This window comes from Hyperoodon ampullatus (genome assembly GCF_949752795.1).
Source record: "Hyperoodon ampullatus genome assembly, chromosome: 8".
Lineage (NCBI taxonomy): Eukaryota > Metazoa > Chordata > Mammalia > Artiodactyla > Ziphiidae > Hyperoodon > Hyperoodon ampullatus.
In genome coordinates, this window is record NC_136921.1 from 20,126,338 (window position 1) to 20,149,663 (window position 23,326).

Sequence of the window (23,326 nt, forward strand, 5' to 3'; positions counted from 1 at the left end):
GAAAAGTTGAGGTGGGGATGTGGACGAAGGGCCCTAAATCCCTACAGAGGCTTACTGTGTCTGTGTCGGGGAGGCAGCAGGGACAGGCGCTCTTCAGGCCCCTTTGGGAAGAGCAAGCTGATCTGTCTGCAAACAATTTGATCAAAACCAAGCTTGTTTCCATGACAATTTGGTCGAAACAATTTAGCTGAAGGTGAATCATGGCTGTCCCGGCTCTGTGTGCCCATGCCCTTGTATCAATTGGGAATCTAGACGCGCTGTGGAGGGGTTTTGCCATCCTTTTTTTTAAAAATTAATTTATTTATTTTTGGCTGCGTTGGGTCCTCGTTGCTGCACGTGGGCTTTCTTTCAGTTGTGGTGAGCAGGGGCTACTCTTCGTTGCAGTATGCAGGCTTCTCATCGCGGTGGCTTCTCTTGCTGTGGAGCACGGGCTCTAGGTGCGCGGGCTTTAGTAGTTGTGGTGCACAGGCTCAGTAGTTGTGGCGCACGGGCTTAGTTGCTCCGTGGCATGTGGGATCTTCCCAGACCAGGGCTAGAACCTGTGTCCCCCGCATTGGCAGGCAGATTCTTAACCACTGTGCCACCAGGGAAGCCCCTTGCCATCCTTTATGTGTCTTTATGTCTGTTTTTTCATAGACCCTGTTTTTGTTTTATTTTTAAACCCATTTCGGCCACTTCCTACTTTCACTCATTCCATAATATTTAGTGAGGCCTTGCTATTAGCCTGCTCTGGGCACACAGTGAGTAAGGCAGAGTCCTTGCCTTCTTGAAGCTTATATTCTAGTGGGACAGACAGGACAATAAACATACTGTCAAGTGAAGATGACGAAATAAACAAGGCAAAAGGACAGAGAATGAGGACAGGAGCTGCTATTCTAGATCTGGTAGTCAGTCACGGAAGGCCTCTTTGAGGAGGTGACATTTCCAAGAAATAAGGGAAAGGCCGTGTGAGAATCTGGGGAAGGGGCACCAAGAACAGGAAAGCGAGAGGTACCAAACACCCAGAGCGGGGGTGAGAGCTGCTGGGAGCTGCTGATTCTCTCCTTTCTCCCTGCTGTGCTGCCGCACTAACAAAGACTTGGCACAGCAGAGATGCCCAGCCAGAGGGGAGGGGTTGGAACAACCTAAATATCCTGGATTGGACTCCAGACCAGAAAAAGAATGTTAGGGGGGCAGTGTGCAAAATTTCAGTAAAGTCTGGAGAGTCGTTACTAGTCTGTATGGACGTTGATTTCTTCGTTTTGATAACTGTACCATGGCTATGAAAGATGTTAGCATTCAGAGGAGCTGGGTGAGGAGTACATGGGAATTCTTTGTACGAATTTTGCAACTCTGAAATGATTTCAAAATGAAAAGTTTAAAAATAATAAATAAGGGGCTTCCCTGGTGGCGCAGTGGTTGAGAGTCCACCTGCCGATGCAGGGGACACAGGTTCGTGCCCCGGTCCGGGAAGATCCCACCTGCCGTGGAGCGGCTGGGCCCGTGAGCCATGGCCGCTGAGCCTGCGCGTCCGGAGCCTGTGCTCCGCAACGGGAGAGGCCACAACAGTGAGAGGCCCGTGTACCGCAAAAAAAATAAAAATAAACAAACAAACAAACAAATAAATAAGAAAATAAAATCACCCTTTCCTCTGTGCCCGGACACCACCCTGCATCCATGCTTGGAGTCCTGTTCCTGACTTCATTTCTTCCTACTTAGGCTTATGGAAAGTGCAGGGGCTCTGGCAACAGAAAGGTCTGGGTTCCAGACACGGCTTGGCCTTTCCTTGGTCTGAGAACTTGGGCAAGTCAGTGGTCTCACAGGTCAGGCTTCTCATCTGTGTGAGGATTCAGTGACATAAAACAAGATGACAAATGTTAACATTCTCCAGGGCCTGACAGGTGGAAGGTGTTTAGCAACTGCTGTTTCCTTCCCAGATTCAGCCGGGCACCCCTCATAGCTGCTAGAACATGGCCGTCCACATCTGGGAGGGACTGGTAAATGTTCCCTGTCTTCCCTTATTGGATACTTATTATATGTGCTTTGTGCTCCAGCGAAGATGAAGATGCACAAGCGTGGGGACTGGGCACTAAGAAGCTGCAGTAAACAAGGCCCTGCTCTTTCATTGATTTTCTCCAGCAGATACTTACTGCACATGCTGGACAGGGTGCAGACGGCAGAGAACAAGACAGATGGCTCCCTGCCAACATAGCAAGAGGAGCAGCCAACAGACACCAAACCGGAAATCAAAACAATTGACAGGCAAGCCGTTAACTGTTGTAGGAAAGGAAGATGGTCTTACTGTAGACAGGGTGGTTGGGGAAGGCCCCTTCTCTGAGGGCGACGCTTGAGCAGGGAACAGACAGATGAGGGAGACAGCAGTGCAGACTGTCTGGGGGCACCAGCACCAGCACCCTGGGGCAGGCACGAGTAGGGCATGTTCTAGGAGTTGCCAGGGGACCTCGAAGTCTCTAGCCGGAGAAGGGGTCAGCAAGGTGTGCAGGCGCCAGGCCACGGAGAGGAGGTGGAAAACTGCTGGTGGGTTTTAAAGTGGGGAAGCATGTGTTCTGACTTCCCTTTTTTATGGTACGCGGGCCTCTCACTGTTGTGGCCTCCCCCGTTGCGGAGCACAGGCTCCGGACGCGCAGGCTCAGCAGCCATGGCTCACGGGCCCAGCCACTCCGCGGCATGTGGGATCTTCCCGGACCGGGGCACGAACTCGAGTCCCCTGCATCGGCAGGTGGACTCTCAACCACTGCGCCACCAGGGAAGCCCTGACTTCCCTTTTTAAGAGCTCGCTCAGTTGCTGTCAGAAGGTACAGTGAAAGGGAGCCGAGTGGAAGGTGGCAGGGGAACCGAGTCACTCAGTGGGTGGAGATGACGAGGGCCTGGCCTAGAGGGGATGTTGGAGATGGAGAAAGGTGGGGACGGCTGCCAGACCCAAGATCTGTGCTGGCCGGGGTGGCCCTTGTGGGTCTGAGGTCTGGATCGGTGCAGAGCGGGGGCAGGGGCCTGAGGACCTAGTGGCCCTGGGCCACTCTCTCCAGGCCTGGTCCTTCCCTGACAATGAATTTCTCATGAGTCTCTCAAGTCCCTGAGCTCCGGCTTCTCCTCCATCAGCCGTTCGGCTGTGTCACAATCACCAGGGTCCATAACCACGCTTGTCAGCTCTTCCTCCTGCTGCCTCTCTTTCTGGGAGAGGCCCTGTCATCCTCCTAGCTACACAGCTTGAGCGCCCCTTTAACCCTTTCCCCAGTGTAGGTGACCCAGACAGGATTCCTCTCAATTTCGCTTTCCACCCACCTCCCCCGCATGGGCTCACCCCTGGGAACAGGCCCTAGAAGCTCTCAGTGAGGCCCTTACGAAAGCCTCCTTCATCCAGCTCTCTGCCTCTGAAGCAAACTGCAAACTTCTGGCAAACGTTTAAGTTCCTAAAGCACCTCCTTTGACTGCATCCTGCTTCTGCTCAAAAGCCTTCAGGGGCTCCCCATTGCTGATGGGAGAGTGTCCGACCCCCAGTCAAGCCCTCTGTGGGCTTGGAGGAGGCAAGTCTCTTCCCCCTCCTCCTGTACGGCCCAGTGAAAACCCCGTGTCCCAAGAGTGAACAATCAGACACCCCTAAATGTCTGTCAACAGCATAGTGGATAAATAAGTGGTGACCTGTTCAGACCGTGGAAAACCATACATCCAGGAAAGCGAATGATCTAGAGCACCAACCCTCAGCCTGCACAAAGCTCCAGCACATTCTGTTGACATGCCACAGAGAAAACAGATAACCTGACAATATTTATCTAAAATGCCAAAGCATGCAAAACCATCATTGGTATTGTTTAGGGATAGAGACATATGTATCAATAGTAAAAGAATAAAGGCAGCTGAGGGGATAGTCAACACGCACATTAGCAGGGCTTCCTCAGGGGCAGGGAGAAGGTGGGTGGGGAGGTGGGCACGGGCTTCACAGCATCTGTAATATTTTCTTTCTTAAGCTGGGAGGTGGGGGGATTGTTATACTATCTATCTTCTTCTGAATGCCTGAAACAACTCATTAAAATTTCAGAACTACAGTCCTGCCTGGCTCCCAGAGTTCTCAGCCTGGAATACCCTGCAGGCCTTTCTACTTACTAGAACCCTAAGCATCCTTCAGGGCTGGGCTCAAACCCGGCTCCCGATTGTCCCGGCAGAAAGCTATCTTCCCCTGCTCCATCTGGGGCACTCAGCCTCTCCCCAGGCCTCCAGGGGCAGGTGAGCCCTGCAGAGCCTGGGCCTTATCAACTTCTACCCGGAGCCCTAATCGGCGCCGTGCAGGGGGCAGGCAGTCACGAGCCTTCTCCTCGTGGCTCCTCTGCAGCCCCATGGCTGCCCCCAGCACTAGCCCAGCACAGAACTGGAACCCACAAAATGCTGGCTTAGTGACCAGGAAAGGCAGGGCAGGGCTAGGCGTGCAGGTATTAAAGTGATGGGCACAGGACTTCCCTGGTGGCACAGTGGTTAAGAATCCGCCTGCCAACGCAGGGGACAAGGGTCGGAGCCCCGGTCCGGGAAGATCCCACATGCCACAGAGCAACTAAGCCCGTGCACCACAACTACTGAGCCTGTGCTCTAGAGCCTGCGATCCACAACTACTGAGCCCATGTGCCTAGAGCCCGAGCTCTGCAACAAGAAAAGCCACTGCAGTGAGAAGCCCGCGCACCGCAACAAAGAGTAGCCCCTGCTCGCCGCAACTAGAGAAAGCCCGCACGCAGCAATGAAGACTCAGTGCAGCCAAAATAAATAAATTTATTTTTAAAAAATAAAGTGACGGGCACAGAAAGCGGATTGTCAACACTGCGGCCCCACCTGACTGGCCCCGTGCCAGGCCAGTGGATCCTGTGGAGGCCGGTGGGAGCATCCAGGGCCCAAGTTACAGCTACCTCTGCCCCTGGTCTCCCCTCCCCACCTCACCTACCTGCTGCCAAGTCCCTCCCCTCTCCCGGCTGAAGCCACATGGCAGAGCAGCGTGCTCTGCCATGCAGCTCACCTAGACCCAAGGGCATGGATGGGGCAGTGTCACTGGGGCACAAAATCCCAACTTCTAAAGTGGAAGAGATGAGGCAGGACAGAGGAAAGGGGTTCTGAAGATGGATCCATAGTCCTGGCTCTGCCCACACAGGTTAGAGCATCTCTCCAGAGCCCACTGCCCTCATCTCTAATAATAATGACTTTTCCCACAGCTTTCCTGGACCCCACCTGTGAGCTAAGTGCCTCCCATCAATTATTTCCTGTCATCCTCCAAGCAACCCTGAGGCAAGTATCATTATTTCCTCCATTTGACAGACAAGGACAATGGAGCCCAGAGAGGGGGGAAGGGACTTGCTCAAGATCACAGAGCGGCAGAGATTCACCTGAGGCAGCCTGACCCCGGAGTCCACACTCTTAACCGTTGCAAACCCCAAATAAGAGGGTAGGATGAGATGAGTGGGCCTCAACTATTTTGGGGCAGACCCAGCTCCTCTGAGGGCCTTTGCTAGGAAAACTGATGTGTCAGGGTAGTTACAGTGTTCCAGACACACAGCCCAGGATCTGGCCTCTGGGACCTCCTGGAGCACTAGTTTTACTCTCTTTGAGACACAGACCCCTTTGAATGCTGTGAATTCTCTCCCCAGACCAACTCCTTACATATGCAGCAGTTTCCTCGAGGACTACAGAGGGTCAGAGACCCCCGTAACTCTCAGGAGAAGACCCCTTTCAATCTAGGCTCTGCCATTCTCTACCCTGGACTTATGACTGGGTGGATGGCTCCATGGCATCACGAGCCAGATAGAGAAGAGAATTTAGGAAAAAAGATGGGACAATGTGGAAGTGAATGAGTCCCTGGGAAGAACCTGGACTTCTCTGCCTCCTGTAAGGCGGCCCCACAGCTTCCTTTCTTCCGTTCCCCGAGGCAAGAAGCAGGAACTCACTCCCCAAGCCTCAGTTTCTCTCTCTGTAAAACCAAGTGCTCGGACTTACCGGGTGGCGCAGTGGTTAAGAATCCGCCTGCCAATGCAGGGGACAAGGGTTGGAGCCCCGGAAGATCCCACATGCCACAGAGCAACTAAGCCCGTGCACCACAACTACTGAGCCTGTGCTCTAGAGCCCACAAGCCACAACTACTGAAGCCCGCGCACCTAGAGCCTGTGCTCCGCAACCCAAGAGAAGCCACCGCAATGAGAAGCCTGCGCACCGCAACGAAGAGAAGCCCCTGCTTGCCACAACTAGAGAAAGCCGGAACACAGCAACGAAGACTCAACGCAGCCAAAGATAAAAAAAATAAATAAAATTAAAAAAAACAAAAACCCAAGTGCTCCTTCTCTCTGAACAAGCAGCAGAGTCCAGGAAGTTCATGCGACTTACAAGATGACATTGACCTCCCCAGGGCCTGATGTGGAATTCTAACTCCCTGCCACAGGGTCCCCAAGCAGGGTCAGAATGTGCCAGAATGCACCAGAACGATCTCGGAGTGCTGGCGAAACAAAAAGATTCTGACATTTTCCTCTTCTGCTTACCCCAGCTCTGCCCGGCCCCCCACCCCGCCCCTCCTGTATTCTGATTCAGCAGTTCTGGGGCCCGGAACTACCCACTGTGGCCTCACCAAAAAGAAAAGAAAGTTTCCTAATTGGTCCTCTGGGACCCAACTGGGAGACAGAAAAACCACTCTGCAGGGCAGGGCCGGGGCCTTGAAGGTGCCTGAGGGCCCTCCCCGCGGGTCGGGGCTGCAGGACACAGCACCCGTCACCCCAGTGAGGGCCATAGGCATACCTTTCGCTTCTCGCCTCGCTGAACCAGAGTGTGGCGTCTTTGGTATCTGAGCCTGAACCTCCAGCCCATGGGAGGCCACCAGGGACAGCTGGGGCAGTGAGACACAGCCCCTCCCCACCCCCTTCTTTTGGCTGGCTGTGGAGGACACACAATGAAGCCCTTCTTCTCCTCCTCCTCCCTTGAGCAGTCTTGCCATCCTGGGCAGCTCTGAGAGAGGCCTGGGGGCTGTCTGTCCCAGCTAGGCCCTGGCCCCAGACTCTACCAGCTGGACAACAAGCCCAGGCTGAGAGGCTTCTCTGGTCATGGGGTGATTTTGGCTTCTCCTCTCCTGCACCCCCGGGACCCAGGTTTTCCCAGGCTTTGCATCTGACCAGTGACAGGCAGTCTTTATGAAACCAAACCGGAAATGCCTGTCTGAGGGCTGAGGGACCTGGACAGCCACCAGGACACAGAGTCCTACTGGAGCACAGCCTGCTCTGAGGCCCCTCAGGAACAAATTGAGCCACTAGCTGTTCTGTGCTTTCTCAAAACTGAGGAAACTGAAGATAAGGAGATAGCTAAAGAGGCCCTCAAGAGTGAGAGTTTCCGGAGGCTGTCAGCAGGCCTTGGGGGGTAGGGGGACCATTTCCCCATGACCGGGAGAGGGGCAGTGCCTGCATCAGATCAAGACACAGGCCTGAGCGGGAGACCACACGGGGCCTGTGTCTATTGTCTCCATACCCATCCCGGGTATGGTCCTCTGCAGACTACAGTCCTCTCCAGCCTTCACCGTCTTTCCCAGGGGGAGGAAGAGTGGCTGCCGAGGGCTCTTGGGGAGGACCAGAGACACAGGCATTGCTGGCGGCCTCTGCCGAATCTCGGTCCTGGGCAGGAGGCCCGGACTATTTCTGTCTCCTTGCCTGAAATCCCAGGCCACCTGCCCAGACAAGGCCCCTGGGGTTTGTTTGGTTTGGTCTGTTCTGTTTGGCTGCCCCTCCCCACGCTCCCGCTCCCTCCCTCACCCTAATCCCAGGCCCTCTTGATTCAGTCCTGCTCCCTGGGCTAGGCCTGTGGGAGTCCAGTGGGGAAATCACACCTCTGAACACCTAATGCAAGAATGAGCAGGGCTTCCCTGGTGGTGCAGTGGTTGAGAGTCTGCCTGCCGATGCAGGGGACGCGGGTTCGTGCCCCGGTCCGGGAAGATCCCACATGCCGCGGAGCAGCTGGGCCTGTGAGCCATGGCCGCTGAGCCTGCGCGTCTGGATGCTCCACAACGGGAGACGCCACAGCAGTGAGAGGCCCGCGTACCGCAAAAAAAAAAAAAAAAAAAAAAAGCAGAAATATAAATTTGCTCTTGAAAGTCATATGCGTTAAGGGCTTCCCTGGTGGCGCAGTGGTTGAGAGTCCGCCTGCCGATGCAGGGGACACGGGTTCGTGCCCCGGTCTGGGAAGATCCCACATGCCGTGGAGCGGCTGGGCCCGTGAGCCATGGCCGCTGGGCCTGTGCGTCCGGAGCCTGTGCTCCGCAACGGGAGAGGCCACAACAGTGAGAGGCCCACATAACGCAAAAAAAAAAAAAAAAAAAAAAAAAGAGAATGAGCAAGAATATGCAATGCAGGCTCTAGGAGGGGAGACGGCACCAGGGGTCACTGGAGGCAGAGATGAATTTTGACTGGGGAGGGCGGGCAGGCTTCGTAGAGGAGATGGCACTTGGGCCAAGCTATTTATTCATTTAAAAGCCCTTTAACATGGGGATATATGTATATGTATAGCTGATTCACTTTGTTATAAAGCAGAAACTAACACACCATTGTACAGCAATTATACTCCAATAAAGATGTTAAAAAAAAGCCCTTTAACAAGGGCCAACTCTGTGCCAGGCACTGTTCTGGAAGCTGGGATACAGTAGTGAAAGCAGTTTCTTCCTTCATGTGGCTCATATTCAGGTTGGGAAAGAAAACCAAAAAACAATAGGCAAGTCGACATATAGGATGTCATGTGGTGATATGTACTACGGAGAATAACCTAGTAGCGTAGAGTAACAGAGCGCAGGCATGAGGGCCTTGCTATTTTTACACAGGGTGGTCAGGGTAGGCCTCTCGAATAAGGTGAAATTTGAGCAGAGACCTGAAGGAAGAGAGGCACAGCCATGTGGCCATCTGGGGGAAGAAGGTTCTAGTGACAGAGAACAGTGACAGAAGGTCTTGGAGGTCAGACTGTCTCAGAGTGTTTGAGGAACAACAAAGTGGCCTGTATGGCCGAAGCCCAATGAGCAAGGTGGGAGCATACCAAAAACAAGTGAGGTTGGGGATCGGCAGGCCATCAGGGCCTGTGAGCCATTCCGGAGGGATCTAAGCAGAGAAGTTACACATTTCTGACTTCAATCTTAACAGTTTCATCCGGGTTGCTATGCTGAGAGTGCTCTGGGGGTACAAAGGCTGAAGGGAGCTGTCCATTTAGGAGATCAGGTGAGAGGTGACCACAGGTTGGCCCAGGGTTGTAGCAGTGGAGGTGGGTTAAGTGCTCAGATTTTGGATATATTTTGAAGATGAGCTTTGATGCAACAAAATTTGACGTAGGGAGGAAGACCTGGCAGGCCCCAGACAGAAGTACAGCAAGAGCACAGAGCCTGGGGAAGATGGGATTGGGGAAGATGGGTCCAGAGGGGCTGTGGGAGAGCCCCTTTGGGTGAGGGGTGTGGACTCCATTCTGTAGGCAACGTGGCCTGGGGAAGGGGGCACTGGGAGCCATCCAGCCAAGGGGCCGCTGTAGATGGTGACACTGCAGCTCTCCAAGGTGCCAAGGCCTGCAGAAAGGAAAAGGACCCTCCCTGCTCCCTTCCTGCAGGCTGTGCTGTGGATGGCCCAGACCACTGCCTCTATGTGGCCTTTCTTCGGGCCACGAGCAGGTGGGTCATTCACTCAAGGGTCCTCAGCTCAGGACCTTTGCCACCCTTTGAAATCAAGCCAGTGGTCCTCACTGGCCCCAGAGAAGGGCTTTCCTCTTTCAGAAGTGGAGCAAGCAAGGTTTGTCCTGGGACAGCTGGTTTCACTTGGGTCAGGAGGTTCAAGAAAGCTCATCTATGCTTAGGAGTGAAGAGAGCGCTTGGTCAGGGAGGGTGGGAGGGTTTTGTCGGCTAGGACTGTCCATCCGCAGAGGCCGGGCGCTTTCCACGTTCTCAGACATTCTCAGGGCATTCCCAGCCTAATTCCCCATTCACCCCCCTCCCCGCCCCACCCCCTGCAGACAGGCTCTGCTCAGGGGCCTTTTCTCTACTCAAACCTCCTCAACTACCACTGAGAAGGCAAAGGGGCAAAAGGGAAACTGAGGCATGAAGCAGGAGGCACCCATAGGGGAGCACACACTCCGGATCCCAGCCTCCTCAAGCACACCCTGTTCCTCCTGGGGGAAACTGTCACACCCTGCCTCCTGCCAGTTAGGGTCCCTGTTCACATGCTCCTCTCCCCGGCTCCTTGAGAATGGCGACCAGACTCCGCTCATATCAGTGATCCCACAATCTCGACCCAGGGCAGTTAGGGGGGTCACTGAATGAATGAAAGGATGTGGGATTTCCTGATGGGTACATGGGCAGGATAGGCTTGGAAGACAGGAGTAGAAGCATGCAAGGAAGCTCCAAAAAAAAAAAAAAAAAAAGTGAGGGACTTCCCTGGCGGTCCAGTGGTTAAGACACCGTGCCTCAGGCTTCCCTGGCGGCGCAGTGGTTAAGAATCCAGCAGCCAATGCAGGAGACACGGGTTCAAGCCCTGGTCCGGGAAGATCCCACAGGCTGCGGAGCAATTAAGCCTGTGAGCCACAACTACCGAGCCTGTGTGCCACAACTACTGAAGCCCGTGCACCCTGGAGCCCATGCTCCGCAACAAGAGAAGCCACCACAGTGAGAGGCCCGTGCACCACAACAAAGAGTAGCCCCCAGCTCTACGCAACTAGAGAAAGCCCGTGCGCAGCAACGAAGACCCAATGCAGCCAAAAATAAATAAATAAGTAAATACATTTATAAAAGAAAAAAAAAAGACTCCGTGCCTCCACTGCAGGGGGCACCGGTTCGATCCCTGGTCAGGTAACTAAGATCCCACATGCCGCATGGTGCGGCCAAAAAAAAAAAAAAAAAAAGAAGTTGACAAGCCTTCCCAATTAGAGCTATCTGGGCGCCTATTTTAAAAAAAAAAAAAAGGAAGCTCCAGAAGGAGCCATGGCCTAGCGCCATGTATCCTCCCTCCCACCCATCCCCCATGCCATTATAGAATGAGCAATTGCTAACATTTCCTGAGCACTTACTACAAGCCAGCCCCTCTGGAGAATTTCATTTGATCCTCACAGGAGCCCTGTGAGATAGGCACTATCACCAGGCCCATTTACAGATGCAAACAACTGAGGCACAGAGAGGCTGAGTTATTTGTCCAAGGTCACGTGGCTACTAAGGAACAAAAGCTAGGGTTCAAAAGCAGATTGTCTGTGCCCACATGCTATGTGCTTAACTACTACACGCTGCCTCCCAGGCCCCGCAGAGTCCCAAATGTGTGTGTCTACCTCAGGTCAGCCCAAATCAACCCTCCACTGTGCCCAGTTATCCCCATCCCAAGACAACGGTGGTTATGTTCGAGGAAAGCCCTTAATAACACTGTCAAACACCAGTGAGTATTGTAATTAATGATAACATCAACAACGACTCCTCTCCCAGCCATTGCTTCCTATCTCCATCGTCCACTTTCCAGCCTCCAACAGAATCCTCTACTTGTGGTCCTCTCAGCCACACATTTAGGATGGAGTGTGCCCATGCGCTCTGCGCCTCCCATCATGTCCTGCCCCATCCTGTCCCCCTCCCTCTCCATCCTTCCTGCAGGCACCCTCACAGCATTGACACCTGCCCATTTCCCTCAGACTGTTTCCTGCTAACACCCCCTGTCCCTCCCAGCAGCCAGCGGCTTCTCCCCCAAGGGACTGGACTGATTGTTTCCCAGACACTGGAGGGGCAGGATCTGGGATTCTGATTCCAGGCACGCCCTTCTGCTCTGCAAATTTGGGGAGTTAATTCCAAGGCGACCTTGAAATCCAGCCACAGGAAAGCCCACAGAATACTGAATTCCAAAGAAGCTCTCTGAGAATTCCAAGTTTGAGGATTTGGAACTCCCAGACCCCAAGTTCTAGGAATAGCCAAACCCTCAGGATTCTGAGGTGGTGACCTTGGGAATTTTGATCTCAGGACTTCTGATTCCAGTCTCTTGTGGAAACTTCTATTTTTCACTTCCTCGGGCCATTTGTGTGATTTCAATGTTTCCAATTTTGAAAGCTGGAAGTAGATTTAAAAATCCCTCCCCAAATAGAGCAATAAAATTTCCATAAATTTTGTAAGGAGAAATATTTTTTTAAATCGTAAATATGCAGATATTTGAATATTTGTAAATCTCATTATTTTAATGCAGAGCAGTGGTGACTTAGTTGGAGCATCACTGAGAATGTGACCACTGTTTGGGCTATTAGAGATGCGAATGCCCCAAAAGGCACACGTGCAAGATTCCCCCCCACCCTATGTTTTTCCAGTTTTCCCCTCACTGGGTCCTTATATCTCTTTGTCTTACAGTGAGTGTGAGCACAATCCTAGGGGTGAAGCTTCTGGGCTATCTGGGGTGGTCAGGGGAGGAGGGGTGAATTGTACAATGTCTTCTCTGAAACTCAGGAAATTCCCGGCTTAGGTCCTCCCCCGAGCCTGGCCTGGGGCCAGGGCTCCCATAGTTCCCAGGCCCAACATCACTGTCCTTCAACTGGGGCCTGAGGTCCTGCCCCCTGGCCCTGCTGGTAATGGGAAGGGGATAGAGACCCTAGGAAGCCTTCCTCTTGTGGCTCCTTCCCTGCCTCTTAGTGTTTCTGTGGCAGAACAGGGCTGGTCGCCACCCTTGCTTGGCCCGGGAAGGATTAGAAGTAGGTGGAAGGGAAGAATGAGGACTGGGGTGGGGGTGGAGGGTGGTCAGAAAGGAAAAAGTCACTGGAGGTCAGTGAACCAGCGGCAAGTCAGGCTGAGTGATTAGGGTCGGATTTCACAGCCTGAGGCTTATGACAGGGGCCAGGATTGGTGGGGGAGGGGATTGAAGGAAAGGGACAGACCGACCTACAGAGTTGGGACTCTCTCTTGGGACAGAAGAGCTTACATTGAATGGTAGGGAGTTGAGCGATGGGGAGAGGGACAGGACACATGGAAGGAGTTAGCGGTTTCACGTGAGACTTAGAAGGTCTGAGACATTCCTTCTCACCAGCACCTGCTCACTGGAGGAACTTGCGGGGGTGGCGGGAGCCTGGGCTCCTGCACCTGCTCTCTTTTTCCAGCTCCCTTGTCTCCAGCCCCTCATCTGGCTCTTTTCTCCAGATGTCCTCTCAATGCCCCCTTTCTCTGGCTACCCTGGCCTGCTCCCCACACCCCCGCCGCAAACTGCTTTCCCCAGCCCAACCCAATTTTCCACCCCCAACTTCTCTTTCTCAGTCCCCCCGGATCAGTGGCTTCTCCAGCCTGCCTCTCCGATCGCTCTTCTCTGGCCCTGGATCCCCTAGCCCTAGCCCCGTCAGAACCCCTAAACCGTCCCCCGGCACCCCTCTTCAGTCCCCCTTTCCAGCGCGACCGCTTTCCCGAGCCCCGCATCCCGCCGGAGCCCGGCACGAACCCGATTCGGAAGAGCAGCCGCTGGCTACGCGCCATGAACAGGCTGCGGAGGGTCCGCCGCGTTCGGCAGCTGCTGGGGCTCACGAGCAGGACGAGGACCAGGAGCAGCAGCCCGCAGCTGGAGACCCACAGCCACGACGAAGGCCAGCCTTGCCAGGCCATGCTGGGGGCAGGCGCCCGAGGCCGCCCAGGGGGCGGGGCGGGGCGTTGCTAGGCGACGGCTCGGCCCAGGCCCCCACTTGGGGAACCTGAGGGGTTGGGGCCACGCCCCCTGCACCCGCAAGCTGGGGGACTGGGGGCGTTCTGGTCCCGCCCGTCCATTGGCTCGCGTTCGCACCCGCCCACTCGCCGCCCCCGGCCTGGTGCATGCCCGGAATGTCACCCGGCTGCAGGAGGCCTGGCCCCGCCCCCGGCTGGCCGGTCGGGAGGCGTGGCCGGAGCCGGCATCAGATCTGCGCTAATCCCGGTATAAAATCGCTGGAGGCCAGGGCTCGGCCCCACACCCTCCCACCTTCCCCCAACAGGGAACTCTGAGAGAGGCCCTGGAATGGGCCTCTTGGCGGGAAACCGTAGCCTCATAAACTTTTTCAGCTGGAAGGAACCTGGGAGATCACATGGGTCAGCTGCCATTCATTCATTTATTCATTCACTAAATTACTTTTCTGTGTCCTCCTTTGTGCCAGGCACTGTGCCAGGCTCTGAGAATGCAAGGATCAAAGACACACAGTCTCTTCATTCCTGGAGCCTACAATCTAGAATCCAGCAGAGAAACAAACCAAATAAGCAAACAAATATAATTATATATGTATTTATCTATACTTACATATACGTGTATATGTACACATACTTTGCTACCTGTGTGTGATTACAAATTGTGGTGCTATAAAGAAATCGAACAGAGGGGGCAATGATATGGAGGACAGAGAGGGCCAGTTTAGATGGGGGAGGGCCTCCCTGAGCAGGTGACATGTAAGCCATGCCCTGAAGGATAAGAAGAGGCCACATAGGCTGAGGGAGTGATTCGACCAAGATTATACAGCAATGGATGGCAGAGGCAGGACTAGGACCCAAGGTATCCCAAGACCAGTGGGGTTTCCACATCATTAACCACCACCCCCCCAAACCATGCTGCCTTCCCAGTGAGTTCTAGAAGTTAAGGTCAGTGGGTTGGAAGGAATTGTAAAGACAGATGTGGTGACACCTACAAATTTGGGCAAACGGGAGCTAGGGCTGGGCTCCTTCCGGCTCCAGCTCTAGCCCTAGCCCAGCACAGGGAGGGAAAGAAATCTGCAAACAGTGAAGGTAGCTGTCTCCCCAGCAGGGAGATAGTTGGGGAGGGAAGCAGAGGAGGCACTGCTCTTGTTTTCTTCTCTTGCTTTTTGGGCTTCGGCCTGTGCTCTGGCCTGAGAGAGGCTAGATAACCTGAGCCCCAAACCACACTTTTTCTCTCTCCCTCTGATGTGCTCTTATTAGATAGCTGAATCTAAAGACTGAGTCCCCAGTGTGGAGAGTATAGAGGTATAGGATCATTACACACAATGAACTGGAGGCCTCATTTCTCCCCCGGCCCCCAAAAAGCCAAGAGATGGGTTAAATTATCCCCAAACTGAATTGTAATCCCAACACCTAATCCTGGGTTTCATTCAGTAATGCCAGACATGAAGTTTCTCTTATGTGGATACATCTTGAAGGCCGGAGCTATAGCCTGCTCCCTCCCTGTCTCCTTACCCACAATTCAGCTCCTTCTCAGTGGCTGGCACATAAAGGGCTCTCAATAAACAAAAATCAGATAGAATTGAATTAAACCCCTGTGTATGCCGCAAAAGAGGCGGGAGTGAGAAGACTGACAAGTTAGTTTGTAGGAGGTCCTTCCGGGCCAAGGGAGCTTGCATGTCTCTAAGTCCGTGTCTATACGTGCAAAGTGAAGAATTACAGAGCCTCATCAAAAGACACTGTGAACACACTTTTCTGCAGGTAAGACTGTGCCAGGCATTATACTGAGAAATTAAAACACAGTCCCTGTCATCTGAAACAGGAAATGCAGGCTCAAGCATGAGCCTGCAGAGATACAGAGATGACTGAATCCTAAATCTAACCTCATGCGACACACACATTTACAAGATTATAGCTAATCATCCAAGATACATTTCAGGAAATGCAGGGAGCTGGACAAGGCTGGGGATAAGGAGTGAGAGTGGGTGTTTTGGGGGACTCATGCAGGGCTAGGAAGCCACGCCACCCTCCCCTCCTCCAGCCTGTTCTGGAAGACTTCCAGAACAAATCTGCTCCAAATCTGCTTTGTTTTCACCTCCTCTCCCATGAGAATCTTCCGCCTGAGCCAGACTGATGCTTCATTATTCACCCCCTCCTACACTTTATACCTGATAATACCTCATTGCTTGCAGACATTTGGCTTGGGGGGCACTGTCAAGGTTAAGGTCTGCCTCTGTTTGGCAGATCTTTTACTTTGCTGAGATCTCCTCTCATTATCCACAGTTGTTATTGGAAACATCAGGCCCAGCTCCAATTCCTTTGCTTTCAGCCAATATGCTTTTTAGAGTAAATAATTTCTGTGCCCACCCACCCCTCTACCCCTTTTTCTCACTCTGTATAAGCAAACTCGAGTATCTCCTTGCCTAAAAAACTTCTCTTGGGGCTTCCCTTGTGGCGCAGTGATTAAGAATCCGCCTGCCAATGCTGGGGACAAGGGTTCGAGCACTGTTCCGGGAAAATCCCACATGCCGCGGAGTAGCTAGGCCCCTGTGCCACAACTACTGAGCCTGCGCTCTAGAGCCCGTGAGCCACAACTACTATGCCCACGTGCCACAGCTACTGAAGCCCGCGCACCTAGAGCCCGTGCCCCACAAGAGAAGCCACCGCAATGAGAAGCCCATGCATCACAACGAAGAGTAGCCCCCACTCGCCACAACTAGAAAAAGCCCACAGGCAACAACAAAGACCCAACGCAGCCAAAAATAAAATAAATAAATTAAAACAAAACAAACTCCTCTTGACCTTGGGTCCCTATCTAGATTCTGTTCTGCCTTTATCTTAACACAACCTAGTTTCCTGAAAGGCTGTCTCCATGGGTGTGGTAGATTGCATTTCGGTTCTCAATTCTTCGTCTCTCCCTGAAAACACACCCTTCACCATGTGACTATGCACCATCTCCATGGAGGTGCAATATATTTCTCCCGCACCACTGATGTTGGGCTTGACCTTGTGACTTGCTTTGGCCAATGGAATGATACAAGCAGAGGTCTTAACTGTGCTATTATGGTTGAACTTGGTCTCTGTAGCCATGCCTTTCACCATGAGAACATGCCTCGGGTAGTTAGTTGCTGGTTTAAGGAGAGTGAAAGGCACATGGAAGTGACCTGACCCCACTCACAGCTTGGAAGCCAGCTCAGCCCAGCAAAGCCCAGCCTAGACGAGCTGAAACTTAGCCTGCCCACAGGGGCATGAATGAGAAGTACATGCTTGTTGTTGTATGCCTCTCAGTTTTGGATTTGCTTGTTATGCGGCATTATTGCAACAATAGCTAACTCTGACAGTGGGAAGCAGAAAGATTAGTTATTAATGTGCTGAAAGCGAGGTGCTTAAATAACTGATTAGCTATTTGGAAAAGAGCAATTTAGACCCATGCTTCACAGAATACACCAAAATAAATTCCAGGTGAATTAAAGTGCTAAGGACATAAAATTAAAACATACCAAATTAGAAGAAAATTAAATACATGTACAATCTCTGGACAGTGGAAGACTTTCTAGGGCTAAAAGCAATAGAAGTGTTTTTCTAATTTTCTTTAATAGGCATATGTTACTCTTAAACTCAGACAAAAGGCAACTGAAGACTTAACAAGGGAAAGAATTACTCTTCTGGCTCCTTAAAAAAAATTTAACCTTTATGTTATGAGACAATATGAACAAAAGAAAAAGCCAAAAAAAATTTTGTGGAAAATACTTGTCTCAAATTTGTCAAAAAGTTAATCTACTTAATATATAAAGACATTAAATAAATGAGAAAACACAGACCCCCAATTAATAAAGGGATAAATGGCTAATATAGACATGAAAAGATGTTAAACCTCAAAAGAATCAAGAAAATGCAAGATAAACAATGAGACAGGATTTTCATCTATCAAAGTAGCAGAGATTAAAGACAGTAGTACAATTCTGAAGGCTTCTAAGAATATGGGAAGATGAGTATTTATACATTACTTCTGGAGGTATCAGTTGGTACAGTTTTCTAGAAAGCAATTCCCAATATGCATCAAGGCTTTAAAAATATTCGTATCCTTTGACTCAGTAATTCCTTTTTAGCCACCTGCCCAAAAGATCTGCCCCAAATATATCATTTGAAATGTACACAATGGTGAGACTGTAAACAGCCAACAGGTCTGGCAATAAGGGAAGAGTTAAGGTTCTGCGAACCTCTGTGCAGCTTTAAAATGGTGTTTATAGTTAAAACCCAATGTATTGCATGATCCTGGATTGGATCCTGGACCAGAAAAAGGACGCTGGGGGACAGCTGGCAAAATTTGAGTAAAGACTGTAAAGGGATTTTTAGAATTGTATCAATGTTAATTTCCTGGTTTTGATACTAACACTGTAGTTAAAAGTAAGAAGTGAACATTTCGGGAAGCTAGGTGTCAGGTGTATGGGACCTCCTTGTACTTTTTTGCAAGTATTTTGTAAGCCTGAAATAACTTCAGAATAAAAGTTTAAAAAAAAAACAGAATACACACAAATAGAATAGTGTTCATATGTCGATAAACATTGCTTTTAAAAAACAACACAGGGGACTTCCCTGGTGGTCCAGTGGTTAAGCCTCCGTGCTTCCACTGCAGGGTGCGTGGGTTTAATCCCAGGTGTGTGTGGGGGAAGGAGATCCCGCAAGCCAGCGAGGCCAATAAATAAATGAATAATAAATAAATAAATGCTTGACATAGTGCCTGGTACAACTAAGCATTCAATAAATTTTAAAAAAACACAGGTGTGGCAGATCCTGTTGGATGATTAATACCCATTCTCCAACTCTCCCTTTTTTCCTTGCTAAGCCCTGTTTTGCCTATGAACAGCCATAGCTTCCAAGTGAGCCCCTCCCCAGCCCTAGTGGGGGGATCCTGATTGGTCCAAGCCAACTGGCGCTCTCATTGCCCTGCCAAGTGATTGGTTAGATGGAGGAATATGACTCAATTCTTGACATTAGATAATAATAGCAAATATTTATATAGCACAAATCATGCATCAGGCATTGTTCTAAGTGCTTTACACAGATTGTCAGTTCTCATGACAACCTTATGAATCAAACACGGTTATAATTCCCATTGGCAAAGAACACCAAGGCGCCAAGAGATCAAGCCAGTTGCTCCAGGTCACATGGTGATTTGCTCCAGGTTGAGATGGGGAGGGAAATAGGCTGGAGGCCTTCTAAATAGGCCTTTCCTAGTTGTCAAAAAGGGATATAGGGACTCCCCTGGTGGCGCAGTGGTTAAGGATCCGCCTGCCAATTCAGGGGACACAGGTTCGAGCCCTGGTCTGGGAAGATCCCACATGCCGTGGAGCAACTAAGCCTGTGCACTACAACTGCTGAGCCCGTGCGCCACAACTACTGAAGCCCCTGTGCTCTAGGGCCTGCATGTCGCAACTACTGAGCCTGTGTGCTGCAACTACTGAAGCCCGCGGACCTAGAGCCCGTGCTCCGCAACAAGAGAGGCCACCGCATTGAGAAGCCCACACGCCGCAATGCAGAGCAGCCTCCACTAGCCGCAACTAGAGAAAGCCCGCACGCAGCAACGAAGACCCAACGCAGCCAAAAATAAATAAAACTTAAAAAAAATCACATTTGTATAAAAAGATATTTTCTGACCGTCTATGATGAGAAGGTAATACTATTTTAATTTTTAAAGTATTATTTTATTAAAACAAAGAAAGTGTCCTCCTTGCTGCCTCCACTTTCACTTCCCATCTATCCTCAGGCCACCCCACTGAGCCTCTGCCCTCACCGTTCCATCCTAATTTGGCTCTGACCCCTTGAACCTCAAACGCGTTTGTCCATGTTCAGTCCTTGTCACTTAACCTCCAGGCAGAGGCTTCTTTCTTCTTCGCCTTCCCTGTGACAGTGTCTTCTGGGTCTCTTCTCGCATCCCTAGATGCTTCCCCCTCTGCTGCTGTCCCTCACATTCACTGCTTCCCCTGACTTCAGCAATCACTTGATATCACTCATTACTCCCAAAGAGAAATGTCCACCCCAGCTTCCCCCTGGAGTTCCAAACGTAAGTGCCCATCCTCTCTCTGGTCATCTCCAGCTGTGGTGGGGCGGGTGTAGGGGGTGAGGGGCTTCGTCTCTTCTCTGCAAAAAGGACTGATGGTTTGCATCGAGCTATTTATTAAGGATTAACCACAATTACCCAAGTAAAGGACATAGTGCCAAGTTCATCACGGGTACTTACTAAATGTTCATTGATGTTATTGCACCATGTATCATTCTTGCAACATCAAGGTCTGGTCCTCGTGAGTGCTCGGCCATCACCCAAATTTGGGCACTTGAGTCCCAACACGTGGTCCATCGTGGGCACTTCCAGCCCCTGTCCACCTTACTTAGGTTATCAGACAAAGGCTTTGGAAGCCCAGCTCTGAATTGGGTCTGCCCCCTGCTCAAAGCCAGTATCTGCACCATTAAATTCACATGGTTTGGTTTAGCAATATGGTCTCAACCCAGTTTTCTAGTGTTTTGTGCTCCCACCTCTCCCTTGCATGTCCCCAGCTTTCAGTCAGTCAGCCTGCAGTGGTCACTGTCCTGTGCTCTTGCCCCCTTACACCTGCCCTACCACACCTGAAGAAATCTTTTAAGGCTCACTTCTCAAGATACCTTCCACCCCAGCACACCCGAGATAATCTAAGGCACTCCAGGAGTAACTGTAACTAATTAAGGCCCAGGTTCTCAGTTTGGGGAATTTTGCAGGCGCTCCCAGGGGGAGGAAGGAAGGAGGGTAAAGTTCAGGACCAGGGAGACTGATATGCCCCTACTTTTGAGTAACAGCTCCTTTAAAGCTAAAAGTAAATGCAACGTCCTCTTTGAAGCCCCTCTGATCACCACAACTCTTTGCAATGCCTGGTCACTACTCTACCTCCAGACTCTGGAAAAATGCCTGCCACCTAGTAGTCAAAAAGAAATGAATGGCTTGAAATGTAACCCTCACTACTTTCCACTTTGAATTATGAGGAGTCAAGCTGGGGGAGCCACTGTGGCCTCCGTGCAGGCAGAAATGGTGCCCTGGGCTTCCTGGTGTGCCCGTCACCCCAGCACCTAGCGCCGACCCATTACAGAGGCACAAGTGTTTGCTCGGTGCGGGGCAAGGGAGAAGAATGGAACTAGCGTGTATGATTGTCTGTGACGCCCTAGGCATGCACCAAGCCCTCGCATGTGTTATTTCATCGTCCTAAGATAACAGTGTCCTTACATTAACATGAACACACTGGCTCAGAGAGGCTGCGACTACCCCACACAGAGCTAATCAATGACAGAGCCAGGTCCAGTCCTGGTTTTATCTGACCTGAGTCCAGGCTCTTTCCACTGATACTGTTTTGCCAGCTGGGGTAGGGAGTGGGGGTAGGAAGTGGTTCAGTCAGAGGAGAACTTTATGGAAGGACTGCTCTACGGGTGATGGGCAGGGGATAGGAAACACAAGGGACAGTGCAGTTCTCCAGGGCTAGGGACAGTGAGACTGTGTCACCACCTCTAGGCCTGACAGGTGTGGGGAGGGAGCAGTTACAGAACCTGGAGGGACAGTTTCGAGGACAGGGCCACCTGACTGCAGTTGTGACCTCTGGTTGTGGGATGACCCTTTGGGAGGGAGAAGAACAAATACCCCAGCCCCACTGGCTCCTGGCCACCCCTCTCCTGTGGGGCTCTCCATTGGCCAAACCCAGCTGAAGCTGGAGGACAAAGGGCCCCCTGCTGTGTCCACCCAGGCCAGCCCTGAGCACAGTGGAGAAGGGTGGAGATGGGTTTGGGGACAAATGGAAGGTAGACAGCCAGATGAGGCCAGAGAAGATATGTGGGTTTGGGGGCGTATTGACCCTTCAGAGGTGAAGGCCGGATCCCACTTCTCACCCACTCACTGAGACAGCTCCTAACCGGCCTCCCTGCTCCCATGCTCCACCCCCAACCCATTCTCCACTCAGAACCAGAGGGTTTTCTTAAAATACATCCCAAATCATGTCCCTCCCCTATTCAAAACCATTCAATGGCTTCCCTATAAGGTAAAACTCCAAATCCTTACCAAGACCCAGGAGGTCCTGCAGATCTGGCCCTGCCCACCTTCCCAGTCTCCTCTTAGGCCGTGCCCAGTGCTCACCACTCTCCAGGCACACGAGTCTCCTGGAAGTTTCTGGAACACCCCAAGCTCTTTCAGCTTCCGAGTAGCCTCCACCACCTTCACATAGCTTGTTCACTCAGAGAATAATAACAGCATGCCTGCCACTGCACACACACACACACACACACCATACACCTATACCCATATACTATGTACACATATACCCCTACACACACACCATTCATACATATACCCACATACCACATACACACGTATACCATAAACACACCCATAAGATACATGTACATACATACACATATACACACATACACATACATACCACCCGTGTACACTCCCACACACATACATACCATACACACATCCATATCATACACACACATACATACACACACCATACACACACACTATACACACTTACACACAGTATATGCACACATATCACACACACACCATACATACACCCATACCACACACACACACATACACACACACACACAGCCTGTGTGACTCAGGCTGCTCTTCGATGCCAGCTTCTCAGAGCAGCTGGCTTGGCCTCTCCAGTCTAAACAAGGTCCCTGTGTGCTGTTCCCTTGGGTGCTGAGTCCATTGTCCTTCAGTGCAGGTATTATTGTTTGTAACAATACATTTACTTGTGAGGTTGGTGACTAACGTCTATCTTCCCGACTGGTCTGCAAGCTCCAGGAGGGCAGGGGCTGTGCTTATTTCATCCACTCCTGTCTCCCCATTGTTTAGCACAGCGCCTGACACATAGTCTGCCCCACAGAAATACCTGCTAAATTAGTATTAAAGGGTTGGGTTGAGTTCTGGCTCTGCCACTCCTAACTGTGAGCCCATCAGATGACATTTCACTGTTCTGAGCTCGGTTTCTTCTTAAATTAACTTTTTATTATGGAGAATGTAAAACATGTGAAGAAAGAGGAGAAAAGAGAAGGAGCTCTCATGTCCCCATTTTCTAGCTTCAACACTGGTCAACTTGTGGGTTTGGTTTCATTATCTGTAGACAAGGGAGATTAAAGTGATTTAAAGTGACCGTGACTCACAGTTAAGAAAGACATTTTTTTTTTACATGGAGACCCATACACAATACATTTATAAATAAAACTGAAACAAAGTTACACAGAACAATAGCAATGCTTATATTCTCATATTTTTCTAGCCTTTTTTTGAATGTAGGTATCACCCACTTAATTGATGTTACTAATGGGTCATGACCAGCAGCATGAAAAACGCTGCGCTGAATGATCTTCCACCTAGAAAACTGTTAAGGGTCCCCCTTTCCTTGCCAAGGGATGATAGCCAGATCCTGCCCCCTAGTGGTCATGTTTGGAAACCGATCGTGTCTTCCTAGAGGTCCATTTTTGACTGGGGAATAAATTCTTTCCAGGAAAAAGTACTGAGTGCAGGCCCTAGGCCATGCATCTGAGGTGATGGGCTCTGAGATGAATTACAGCATAGACCCTGACCCCAAGAGTCTTCTCCCAATTGATGACCACAGCGTAATTGCTCTAGGTCTGTGCTGTCCAATATGGTAGCCACTAGCCACTGAATACTTAAAA

General features: G+C 51.1%; 1 protein-coding gene across 2 annotated transcripts in view; it reads right to left on the minus strand.

Annotated features, from left to right (window-relative positions):
• The window catches only part of PNKD (PNKD metallo-beta-lactamase domain containing), a gene marked incomplete at both ends in the record, with an annotated part of 56,077 nt that overhangs the window by 5,436 nt on the left and 27,315 nt on the right, over positions 1-23,326 (minus strand). The window contains one exon of one of the 2 annotated variants that reach the window (XM_079710023.1): positions 13,407-13,567. The exons of the other annotated variant lie outside the window; for it this stretch is intronic. Coding sequence (XP_079566149.1) covers positions 13,407-13,567 — 161 coding nt within the window. Of the gene's footprint in view, positions 1-13,406; positions 13,568-23,326 lie in introns of those variants that run through there. 2 annotated transcript variants of the gene reach the window in all.